The following is a 12946-nucleotide window of genomic DNA, read 5'->3' as shown; positions in this document are numbered from 1 at the left end:
TGAAATGTCGCACTGGTATTTCCGTTGCAACAGCTCCTACAGCAAGGCACACAGCCCAAGCAGATGTAATTCCCTGCAGTAAATAAACCCAATCCGGCCAAGCCGCTTGGCCGAGTCGCGGACCCCGTCCCATCGCCACGCCCCCAAACCATCGGTGTGCCGTGCACCGGACAGTTACCGCCGCTGCACCGCCCCCTCCATTTATAACCTCTCCTCCTCTCCTCTCCTCCCCTCTCCTCTCTCCAGCCTTCTTCCCCTTCCCACCACCTCCACCGCCACTTCACTCTACAACCAGGTCAACCCGGGCGCAAGGAGCGCGAACCACCCAGCGTCGCGGGCGCAGGCGCAGGCGCCATGGACGACGACATCGACAGCACCTGCTCCACCCCGTTCGCCAGCGCGCCGTCCAGCCCGGGCCGTTCCCCCGCCATCGGAGGCTTCGGCGGCGGCGGCGGCGGGTACTTCTTCAGCGCGCCGGCCAGCCCCATCCACCACCTCCTCTTCTCCACGTCATCCTCGGCCTCCGCGGCCTCCGGTCCCGGCGGGCGCGGGTGCGCGGGCGACGCGGAGTTCGAGTTCGGCGGGCCCGGAGGGCCCATGATCTCCGCCGACGAGCTCTTCCACAACGGCCAGATCCGGCCGCTCACCCTGCCCCCGCTCCCGGATCTCGACCCCGGCAGCGACGACGACGAGGACAGCGGCCGCGCCCCGGCGCGGGGCCGCGACCTCACGCCCCGCAGCGCGTCCGTGCACCGCCGCGCGCGGTCCATGTCCCCGCTCCGCAGCGCGTCCCCGCGGCTCAAGCTGATCAATGCGCTCGTCCCCGCCCCCGACGCGTCCGGCGGAGCGCGGGACGAGGCCGCGCCGCCTGTCACCGCCTCGTCGCGCTCCTCCTCGTCCTCCTCCACGTCCTCGTCCTCGTCGGCCGCGTCATCGGCCCGCGGGTCCCGGCGGTGGGTCTTCATCAAGGACATGCTCCTCCACCGCAGCAGGAGCGAGCCCGGCAACAGCGCCCACGCGCACGACGGCCCCACGACCGCATCCGCCGGTGCCACCAAACCCGAGCGAGCGTGGCCGTTCTCGCCCTCCTGGGCGGCCAGGGACAGGCTCGCCGCCAGGCTCCGCCCCTCTCGCGCACCACCAGCAACGGAGGCCGCTGGCGGTCAAGGCGGCGAGGACGCCCGTCCGCGGGGTCAGGGCAGGGGGCGCAGGCGGCGCTCAACGACGGTGGCGGCGGCGCACGAGAGGCTCTACGCGGCGCCGAACCGTGCGCAGGCGGAGGAGATGCGGCGGCGCACGTTCCTCCCCTACCGGCAGGGCCTCCTGGGCTGCCTGGGCTTCAGCTCCCGCGGCTACGGCGCGCTCCACGGGCTCACCAAAACCCTGAACCCCGTCTTCTCCCGGTGAAGAAAAGTTCGCCGTCAAAAAGCCTCCCCGGAAAAGGCGAAATGGAACGAAATCAAGAGCTGGAGAGAAGTTATTTGATTAGTTCCTGTTCGTCATGTATGCGAGCAATTTTTTCTTTTCAGCTTTTTTGCGTGCGTTTTGTATAGGCCTATAGGCGGCGTGGTCTAGCAATGTAGTGAGTTCTCCTCCCTCGTTTCGTTCGGAGAGGATGGTAGTTTGCCGATGGTCACATCAAGCGGAGCCCGAGAGATATAAGGGGAGCGAGGGAGGGAGAGTGATGAGATTTTAGGGTTCTTGAGCTAAAATTTAGTCCATATCACATCGAATATATTCAGAAGCTAATTAGGAGGACTAAATTTAATTAATTGTACAGATGGAGGCTAAACGATAAGATTAACCTATTAAGCTTAATTAATCTATCATTAACAAATGGTTACTGTAGTAGCACATTGTCAAATCATGGACTAATTAAGTTTAATAGATTTGTCTTGTCGTTTAGCCTCCATTTATGCAATGGATTTTGTAAATAGCCTATGTTTAATATTTCTGATTAGTATTTAAACATAGTTAAAGTTTAGCCTTGTGAACCAATCGGCCCCTTAGTCGATAAATATGGCTCGAAAATAGAATAGTCGATGGCGCCTTCTGTGTGCAAGATAGTGTATCCAAGTATAAAGCCCCGCGGCATCGTGATCGTGAAAGCAACCTCACTCACTGCCGCGAATTTGTACTCTAATAGTACGTGTCACGTGACGCACGTCACGTCTTCAGCGCGGAGTTTGCATTACTGCATGCAGCACGTAGCAAGCAGCTGATATTGCTGGTGCGATACGCGGGCCGTAAGCTACGCGTATCCCTACAGGCGTTGCATACGGTGTACAGTATTAGTAGCGATGTTTTGACTCCCGGCGGTACGCTGGCTACGCAGGGTTTTTACTGCTGGGCGGCTGGGCGCAGAGAGATTTGCTTCCCGAGAGGCGTACGAGGCCTGCAACCGCCTTTGCACCTCCTTTACGCGGCGCCCGCTTTTCTGCTGCGGTACGAAAAGAAGAGATCCGCACACGTAGGCGACGTCCTCCTTCCTCCACAATAATGAAACCACGGCAATCGCAAGGCACAGCAAGATCAGGCGTGCAACGCATGGCCGTCCGTCTCACGACTCGCGTCATGCATGTCCGTTCCCATCCATGGAGGAGGAGGAGGCGATCTGCCGTCGCCGTCGCCGGCCGGGCCGGGGCGGATTGGACGCCTCGCATCCCATGCGCTGCAGCATCGGCATGGCGCCGCCGCCGCCGGTGCGGCGAGCGGGGCATGTATGGCCCGTGCGTAAATAAATGCGGGGGCACATGGGCGGAGGCCGGAGGAGCAGAGGAGGCCCTCGCGCGCGCACGTGCCGTGTCGGGCTCGTGGGGTGACCGCCCTCGCCCTCCGCCCGCTGCCGCCGCATCATTGGGGTGGCGTTTCGAGATCCGGGACGCGCGTGCGGACAAAACGGACACGCCCCCACCCGCGGGGCTCGGCACGCCCCCAGCGTTACAACCAGCGTTATCTGCTCGCTCCCAGTCGCGGCAGCGTGTGGACGTATTGCCAGTACGGCAACGAGAGGCACCGATCGAGATCCGAGCTCTGAGCAAGTGAGCATGATTGCAGGTGTACACACTGGCTAACATCGACCTATCACCTCTGGACTCTGGACTAGTATAATGGATCGTAACCTTTTTAGCCACAATCAGTGTTGCACTGGGGTTTTGTTGTTTGGCTACTACTAAATTATAAGGACGATCTTTTTATGTTGTCCTTGTACCATAAGCTAAGTAATATAATCTGGGAGAGAAATACACATACCCTAAATCAAGGTAGTTAGAATAGAGTGACTTTGAACAAACTTAACCATAAATTTAAGTACTCTTTACAAGATTAAACATGCTCGCATACACCATTACATGCTACTACTAGGTAGTACATCATTTTTCTATGTTACACGGTTCCACCACGCGAAGAAGCCCTGGAAGTTTTTTGTTCTAACGAGTTGACAAATTCCATTGACCAATAGGCACGGTGAGATTTTTTACCAACAAAATCATGGACACAATCTTTCAATCTTAGTGGACACAGGCCATGATCGGGGATCAAAATTCCTAAGATTTAGTATACACTTGAATCAAATCATAAAATTTTCCTAAAACAATCTTCTTCTACCCAATTGGGACTTTTGACTCAACAATTTTTCGGACAATCCATTTTTAATCAATAACAAATAGTAGAGTAGCTACTTCCTCCTGTCGGCAATATACGACGTTTCAGACAGCAAGAATGATGAGTGCTACATACAAATCTATACGTTTTTGTTCCAAACGTCACCTTTAATGGCAGGAGGCTGTAGTATATCAACAGGAAACTATGAACAATTTTTTGCTCACCCTGTACTTGCTATCTATCTTGCACACACTTGTGAATGTGCAAGTGGTACCTCGGGTTCCATTGGTTGGCGAGATATCTCGCGCCACATCAGCATTGGATGTTCATTCAACCTCGAAGCCTCAATCAACTTCTATTCTGAGAAACACGTAACAACCATAGGCAATGTGGTCATGGAGGTCCTTGTGATGGTAGTTTGGATGATGATGGTTGGCGAGCACACGTCCCATACTAAATGATCGTGGAAAACCAGTTGAATGTGTGATTGTATTTTGAGCATGGAAAAAACTGCGATAAGTGTTTTAGAAATCGTTAGGTACGTGTTAGACTGGTGTGGTCTTCCCCTAGCTCCCTCTGTAGATGATTGTACATATTTCTAGTCAGAACACGCGTAACACTTTCATGATATTATCATCTATCCGTGAGTCCAATGGAATACCTTGGCGACATGACATCTAGAACCGCCTTCTGATATATGGCCCATGGTAAGTTTCAAAAAAATATATATATGGCCCATGGTGAGCGAGAGGAGGGTGTTAGGGAGGGGAGGCTCATAGAAATTGTCTGTTGGAGATTTTCGTTGGAATGAAAAGGGTAGTAAAACTTATATAAATCAAATTTCAATTCAAGATCTTAGAATTTGAATGTCTTCCCGGTTTCTTTCTTTTTTGATGTCTCTTCGGCGCACACATACACACGTGTCCCAATTAACATCTCGAGCAAACATATATAGAAGTATCATTCATTTCAACGGCTTGCATAGCATGCAGTCTCTAGCTAACAGCTTGGTTTTTGTCCGTGCTACGCCCGCATGCAATGCACCGGAGAGTACCAACACCAAGCTAAGCCGAAACGCTAGTCCCCTGGAACAGCATCTTGATGAGTTCGCCGCTATTCGCGTTGCCATCGCTCGCCAAACTGACAAATTTTCATCATGACATTCCACAGCCCCGGCCGGTGAGCGATCCAGTTCGATCGTCCGTCGGCATCAGATGCCCCAATAATAATTCTCTCTCAGCACGAACACAAAAACACCTATTAGCAAGCGACATAACCGAAGCCGCCGCTGGTACATCATCACCGATTCTATCATGACCGTCCATGAAAAGCATTGCACGGAACGGAAGAGCTCTTGGTCGAAGCGAAAATGGTGAGACGTCATGGGTTAGGGGACGGGTGGTCATGTGGAAGCATGTGATCGTTGGCCGCAAGCTGACAAGCGCGTGGTGGCACTGGCACTGCTGCTGCTGCTGCAGCGGCGATCGGTCCCGGCTCTCGTACGCGCGCGCAATTATTTGGTCATTGGAAGATGCAATTAACAGCGGCCAGTACTTCCCTGCATCTTGGCTGGATCGATCGATGGCAAAATAATTGCCAAGGGGGACGGCGGACACATGGACGGCGAGAAAAAGCAGCGGCAGGCAACAAACCTTAGCCTCAGCGAACTCATCGTCTCCCTTTCGGCCTTTCCACACTTTCAACTTTTGATCGAGCCGGTTCGGACGATTCAGACACGGTTCCTGCTTTTCTTAGTAGCCTAGGCAAGGAAGAGAATGCACCGTGGCAAATCGATTGACAGACGCAGATCATGGCAAGTGTCCGTGGAGCACGTTCTAGGGCGACGAGGATGCATCGATCTGCAGTGCGAGACACGAGTAAACAACAGCGACAGGTTGCCACCCGTTTATGAACAAAATCAGAGGAATCCGACGCCGGGAACACCCTGACCAAGACGTCCCGATCGGGGAACCCGGAGGGAAAGCCAGCCCACACAAGCCTCAATCGCGTGACCGGACGGCCGATCGGCCTGCCCCCCCGGCCGTGCCGGGCACGCGGCGACTGTTGCCGCGCCTGCCGCGGATACCGACCGGCCACCGAACGCCGGAGTACAAACCAGTCGTGCTGGATCGGCACAGTGCGCGGGCACTGGTGGTGGGCAGTGCAGGGCGAGACCTGACGGGACGGGCGAACGTGCTCGGCCGGAGCCCGGAGCCGCCATAGTTTTTCGGGTGTGCCCCTGCGATCCGGGACAGCTCGTTCGGCTGACCCTCTCGTGTGTTCCGTGCTGCTTGCGCTGCGTGCCTGGGCGGCTAGTTCCCGTGCTTGATCGTCAGGGCACTAGCGAGTCGTGGGGTCTCTGCTGGATTTCGTGGTGGCGGTTGACTATTTACAGTTACAACAGGTGCTCGGTGAATGGTTACCCACGTCGACAGACGACAGCCACGAGCAGCGTTGGCGAGATGAGCTGTGACGACACGGCGGGACCTGTGTGTAATCTGTCAGAATAGAAGGATTTGATGCGAGGGGCAATTCGATGCGAGGAAGAGATAGACGCTGGCATTACAGGGCCGGTAATGTTTGTTTCCAACATCCGATCTGACAACACTGGAGGTTACTTCTTATCAGTATGGGGAAGATCTGATGACGAGGGACAAATCCGCTGAATTTATCCGATGGTACACGCGCGCACGGTACCAGACTGACCTGCTCCTGCTCCAACCTTTTTACGCATCGACACGGAACCATGTGAGATCGATCACTGCAGGGCCACAGCCACGAGCTGTTCACTGCGGCCTACACGCAGTTAATGCCCGTGTCCAACACGAGTGCTCGTGCTGTGCAATTGCTTGCTGTCGGCTACCACTTCCTACTGAATCCAATGAAGTTGGGTTCTATCCACGGCTGATTCAGCTTCAAACAGCTAAAAAGATGCTCACTCATTCTGTAACAGAGTCTTCACGTACAGCTTCCATACCAGAAGGATCATTTTTCTCCCTGTTCACAAAGCCAAAGTCTTCACTGGGAGACGGGGAGCTGAACGGCACTACCCTTACACGCCATGTCGCCATGCAATGCAAATGCGATGCAACCCCTCTACGCTACGGTCTACAGGTTGACCTTAAGCAAGTCCATTCCATGCACGAAACAGCACACCTAGCTACAACTACAAGCTAAACTTCACAAAAGCCTGTACACTGGAGCACCAAGCTGCCTTGGTCACATTCCATGAACACCTGCCTGACGCCCTGACCTGATCAGTTTGGTGACGGAACGAGCTCTCAGAACGAGTCCGACAGGAGCCAGGTCGCGAACGATTCCAGCTCGTCCTCCTGGTGCTCGTTGCAGCCCGCAGCGGCCTGCGGCCCATCGGGCTGGAGCAGCGTGCTCTGGTCGTCGTCGTTCTGCTGCTGGACCTGGGCGGTAGGATGATCTCCCCATATATGGGCCGCGAAGCCGTCCCAGTCCATGTCAAGGAGGTCGTCCACCTGGCCCGCCTCACCCACCGCGTCAACAAACCCCGTAAGCGGATCGGGCCCAGCCTCGACACCGCCGCTCGACAGCAGCAGCTCCATCTCGCTCTCGGCCTCCCAGAGGCCCCCAAACTCCATCGGGTCCAGCGCCGCCAGCGGCCCGGTCGTGTCCTCGCTGCAGGGCCCCTCCGGCGTGCTGCCGCCGCCGGCGCCGCTGCTGCTGTCGGGCTGGTTCTGGTCCGGGTCCACCACGGCGCTCCGCGCCCCGTCGCTGTGCCGCGGGCTCGACGCCGCCGAGGCCGCGGCGGCAACCGGGCCGGAGGCGACTTTCGCCTCGCCGGACTCCGGCTCAGGCTTCTTACTATCAGGGTCCGGCAGCTCCTTGCTCTTGGCCTTGTTACTGCCGCCGCCGCTGCTGGTGGTGGCTCTCTTCGGCGACCGTCCTGGGGTCCGGCCTCCGCGGCGCTTCTCGGCGCTGTGCAGCTTGCTGATGTCGATGGTTATGGTGGTGTCCGGGCCGGCGGTGTAGGTCCGGCGGTATGTGTGGATCTGCCGGCTGAGGTGCGAGTTCCAGTAGTTCTTGATCTCGTTGTCTGTTCGGCCGGGCAGATGGCTGGCGATCAGGGACCACCTGCAGGGACAGGAGCACGTACAAGTGTCAGTAAAATCTAAACCACCTCAGCACATGCTCGTCGAGATATTTACACGCCGCAGCCCACAGCTGCACAGCATGAAATTAAAGGGCAAAACAGAAACCATCAAAGTGCACGGGAGCTGAAGGTGACGTTTCACTGGCCGGCCAAAGCGACACGCACCACCTTTTTCCTCGACCTAACGGTTCATGCGGCACGTTGGCAGTTGGGTGCAGCTAACCGCGCGCTCATGATGCCCCGTAACAGTCATGCATGTGTCTGTGTCTAGCTACGAGGCAGCTCTCTGGCAGTCAGGCTGATGCATATCGCTCGCAGAGAGTGAGGGCTATGGGCGCAGCCTGAAAGCAACGGAAAGCTCGCTCCGCCCGTATACTGTGTCCAAACAGAGGCCGCCAATGGAGCGGCCCCGGGACCTCTCGCTCGCCGTGTCTCACCTGCGCGCCGCTCTGGCAGTATTGTCAACGTAAAGGGCCGGAAGGAATCATTACCGGGGCGTGGCGGGGGGGCCACGCCATTAATCCCACGGTGGCCCACCGACAGCTACCCGTACGAGCGCGCCATTAGATGAAGGTAACAGCCAGCCAAAGTGCGCTTTGCACAGCGCCCCGGCCCGCGGCGACGGGGATCTGCGACTGCGAGCGCGAGAGAACGGACGCGACGAGATGGAGACGGAAAGGCCCGCCCAGTGGGCAGGCACAGTGCGCGCGTCCGCCCTCGAGAAGACCGTGACCGGTCGGCACGGGACGGCAGGTGTAGCATGGCGCCATGGCCGCATGGCCTCCGGCCCCCTGCCAGTGCGCTGTCAGGAGTTAAAGAGTGTTGGCCCGGCTTAATTGCCGTCTCGTGGTCCTCCGCCCTCCGGCCCGATCGCTCTCGACCCGGCCGCTAATCGAAGCTCTCTGTCGCCAAGGTTTTTTCCTGCGTCCGTAGTATGCTGGCTCCACAGGGAAATCGAACGTGTCCTGTTATGGCACCAGTCTATGTGACGTTAGCAGGAGGAGCGTGTAGGGACGAAACGATCGGTGTGCCGCTACAGTGCCATGACATCGGACCGATGAATTGATTATTCGTGTACTTCGATCGCACTAGAAAAACGATCGTGTAGGACTCGTAGATCCAGACGGGGATTAATTCCTCCCTGTAGTGTGCTGATGGGATAGCTGATCTTGAGAGAGCTCGTACTTTCTACAGCGTTTTCTTGTTCTTTAGTTTTGTTATTTCCCCTCCTTTTGCACGTCAGATGTTCGCGTACTCCACGTGTACTACAGTTAAAACTACCGCACGGATTCTCCTAATAATGAAGTAATGCGTGCTTTTTCACGCCCCTTTGCATAACAAACGCTGACCGCACCAGGATTTTTTAACTGGATGGATTATATTATGTGTTAAAAAATAAGTGATGAGGAGTAATTGAGATGTTGGATACATGCTTGCTCTACTATCAGAAAAATCTAGTTATATTATATATACGCATGAATCTCTGCAGGTGCCTACGAGTTCAAGAGGTGCACATGCATGCGTTCAGGAGGTGAGTGTGTAAACAAGAATATGAGTTCTGTGATTGTAATGTGCTTAAAAAATGATGCTATCTAATCGTAGTCTTGTTCGCTTTAATCTCCTTTTGTCTTTGGACACGAGAAAGACCACCATAGACCGAACTTTCCTCGTGTTTCGGCTTTTCGTTTGATAGATAAGTATATGCAAGAACAAGGTAACCGATCAGATAATAAGTTAAAGTTTGTGTCATGCTAATTTACGAACGAACGAGCTCTGGCGCGGTATCTGGCGAGGCACGCCATGCATGCATGAACGTGGCCTCGAGATTTACATGCAACTGTCTGTTCGGTAAATTGCACACGCAGCACGCCCTTCTGCCACAGATACGGCCGGGCAGCTCCAGGAACACATGCAGCTGTGACAGTGACCGAACCGACCGCCAGAACTAAATGCACTCGCAGTAGACCGAGCGTGCGTAGAGCCCACGTGTACATGAACAGTGCTGTAAACACACATGCACCAGGCGCTGTGTCGGACTAGAAAAGTTACGTTGTTAAGAGGGATGGTCGTGTTGTTTTCAGCCATGCAGTCCTGCCCAGCAGGCTACTATAGTATACCCCTATTCCAGCAGTGTACCTAGATTATCTACTGTCTGCTAGCGACCGATGTCTCAACTTTCAACCGATCGGAGCAGTCATCAAATCAAGCTCCAGGAACAATACGTTCGATCACCTACTATAGTTGTTGCTAGATGTACTAAAGGTAGTCTAAGAGATTTCGTCGGAGTAGCCCGTGTTGACTCTTCTGCCAGCACATGTGGCAGTGACTCCTGTGAACGAAGGCACGCTGAGCTGCTGTGAATTTTATAGTCGGATGTACACTCACTCTCAGCGGGTCGTGGTAGTGTGTTGATTAGGGCGTTACCTGTTCCCAAGGGTGGCGTGGAGCTTGATGATGACGTCTTCTTCCTCCTTGGAGATGTTCCCCCTCTTCACGTCCGCCCGGAGGTAGTTGATCCACCGCAGCCGGCAGCTCTTGCCGCAGCGAAGCAGCCCTGCGTCGGGCATAGACGAACAAGAGACGAGATTAGTCACACACAAGATGCTACTAGCTATATGGTGTAGCGCCTAGCTAGTTATTATGTTGCTTAATCATGTCTTCAAGTTAAACGACGAACAAGATGAGGAATTGTGTAGAGCTGCTAGCTGCTGATGCATACGAAACATGCAATACATACATATATGCACATACGCACTCTGGCAACCGAATGTGTATCGAGAACATGTATGCACGAAGAGTGAGTGAGTCTAATGGGTGCGTCGTGGATCGGTATGGCCTGGTTACCTGCATTCTTGGGCAGCGACCTCCAGGACCCCTCTCCGTGCTTGGCAATGTAGTTGGCGAGTATCTCGTCCTCCTCCGCCGTCCACCTCCCCCGCTTCAACCCCACCTTCTCGCAGCACGGCGCCCTCCCCATCGCTCTCGCCGGCTACCAACTAGCTCTCGCAAGCCTAGCTGCCGGCGGGTGGTTTCCCGCTGGCGATCACACCCCGCGCGCCGCCGCGCCGGCACTCACACTGCGCTCAGTTCGCTCGCGTGCGTCCAAGGGAAGTTGGTGCGCGTGCGGCCGGCCGCTGGGACAACCGCGCGCGCTGGCCGGGCTCTCAGCTCGCTCGCTCCCCTCACTACCGCACACGGGCCCGACGGAACGCGCCCTCGTTGTGTGCTGGTTAGCACGGCCACGCCACACGGCAGCGCGCGGGGGCGGCGCCATAATATAGCAGCGGCGCGCGCCGGGGGGCACACCGCGCACGGGCACTTACCCCCTGTGACCGGCCGGGTCGTTACGTGGGGAATGGTAAGTGGGGGGGCCGCGGCTACCGGGCGCGCGGCCGTGTGGCTGGTGGCGCGGGCACGTGGGCGAGTTGGTGCCGTGGCGTGAGGCCTCACCACCGTCCACTCACGCGGCCGCGCGAGCGACCACGTTGTCGGCGACGCCCGCGCGCGCGTTGTATTTCCGAGCTACTGGCCGTCTGGCCGGCCGGGGTACGTGCGCGAAGTAAATGTACTGTACCAGTTTGCAGTAGCAACGTACTCGCTAGTCGCCACTACTGTGTCTAGCTGATCGAACGGTCGCTGATACGGGGCCCGGCCGGCTGACTAGCAAGTAGCAGCAGGATCATGCCCCCGTTAACACTGGAATGCTGATGAATGAATATGTGAAGTGAAGATGCGTGATGATGATGCCACTGTCACACTGTGTGGTTGATAGCTACATTCGATGTGATGGGTGCTAAAAATAAGTTAGTAGAAGAAAACGGGACCTAAGCTTTGCTGTGCGCGGAGTAAATGATGAGCCAGCTGCCCCCGCTAGCTGCTGCAGGACGGCTGATCTCATATGATATCTCCAGCCAGGGGCCAGGGCATTATTCGTTCATCAGCTCCTCTCTTCTCGAGGCTCGACCGGATCAACGGGCAGAGATGCACGTCGCCGCCGTACGCTATTGTCCGAGTACCGACCGGCGATGGCATCTGCCCACCTACAAAGCGCTGTTGGGCCGTGATGGCTGCACAGTGAGGCGCGGCAGCGGCACTCTCCAGGTCCCCGGGGTCGAGAGAGTTGAAGGCCAGTCACGGCGGGGGAGCACTGTGTAAAATCAAGCGTAAAATCGTCGAGGGCCGAGGGGGTATCATCACTCATCAGTTCAGTGAGCCGGTGTGCGTTCACCCCGTGCACACAGCATGCACACACTACGTGTGCGAAGGCTGATCCGATCCACTCTCTATATGCAAAATTGTTTGCATACACATAGAGTGCAACAAAGCGCCAAGATGGTGAAATTATTGGAATGCATAGTTGCGGTTTACTCATTCCGTTTCAAATTATAGGTCGTTTTGAGTTTTTCTAGATTCATAGATATTATTATACATTTAGACATACACTGTATCTAAGTGCATAGCAAAAATTATACCCCTAGAAAAGTCAAAACGATATACAATTTGGAACAGAGGTAGTACTTATCTAGGAAACTAGTAGTTTAATATAGTAATGCGTTCTATTGGATAGAAAGGTGCTCCTGATGAGTTGCTCTTCCTGTAATAAATTGCAAATGTGATGTTCGATCTAATGTACATCACATGAGACTAAGGGGTATTTACACATGCATAAGGATGTGTTCTCTACTCATATATATCATTAAGATCTACACACACTTTTCACGCGCACGGGTTCTCGGTAAGGGGTTATTGAAGATCTTGTGCAGATGATGTGTGGTGCGAAGCGTGTTTTTTTACTGTCAGCGAGGCAGAAGCTACTGGCATCCAAAAATAACAAACAAAGACATTATGTCCTTAAATTAGCCCATGCATCGTAAATTCGCAATCTAAAAGGGCGCACCATGAATAAGGGTAACTATTACATGAACCTATTAGATTTGACCATTTTACGAAATGGCACACCATGTTGATTTTAGTAAAAGGGCAGGATAAAATCATTAAAACTTTCCATTATTCCACTATACGTAGAGATGCCAGTTATGGCATAACAGGGGCATATACGCACTGAATAGGGGTGATACCCAATGCGCAAAGTAATGCATCCATTAGCTAAGGAAGGCAAAAAAATTGTATTGTTTCTGAAAAAGGGTGAAGGCAGACCTTGGTAAAACCCTCCATTTGTGGCCCGGAGGTCCTAGGTTTGTTTGAACCAGCCTCTTTGTA

The 12946-nt window shown here is 54.7% G+C and overlaps 2 protein-coding genes across 2 annotated transcripts; one reads left to right on the top strand and one right to left on the bottom strand.

The window, feature by feature from the left end:
* Positions 1-82: 82 nt before the first annotated feature.
* LOC117838662 (uncharacterized) lies at positions 83-1763 on the top strand. The gene has a single exon (XM_034718777.2). It carries the CDS (start codon positions 355-357, stop codon positions 1405-1407), a length of 1053 nt encoding a protein of 350 aa, XP_034574668.1. The 5' UTR covers positions 83-354; the 3' UTR covers positions 1408-1763.
* A 4758-nt stretch (positions 1764-6521) lies between these two features.
* LOC117836615 (transcription factor Y1) lies at positions 6522-10957 on the bottom strand. The gene is made up of 3 exons (XM_034716082.2): positions 10571-10957; positions 10151-10280; positions 6522-7707 (listed from the first exon to the last, which is right to left on the bottom strand). Exons 1-3 carry the CDS (start codon positions 10701-10703, stop codon positions 6885-6887), a joined length of 1086 nt encoding a protein of 361 aa, XP_034571973.1. The 5' UTR covers positions 10704-10957; the 3' UTR covers positions 6522-6884.
* Between the last annotated feature and the right edge of the window lie 1989 nt (positions 10958-12946).

Source organism: Setaria viridis, chromosome 9 (assembly GCF_005286985.2).
Source record: "Setaria viridis chromosome 9, Setaria_viridis_v4.0, whole genome shotgun sequence".
Taxonomy (NCBI): Eukaryota; Viridiplantae; Streptophyta; class Magnoliopsida; order Poales; family Poaceae; genus Setaria; species Setaria viridis.
Note: the sequence above shows the minus strand (reverse complement) of the source record. Positions and strands in the feature narration are given on the sequence as shown.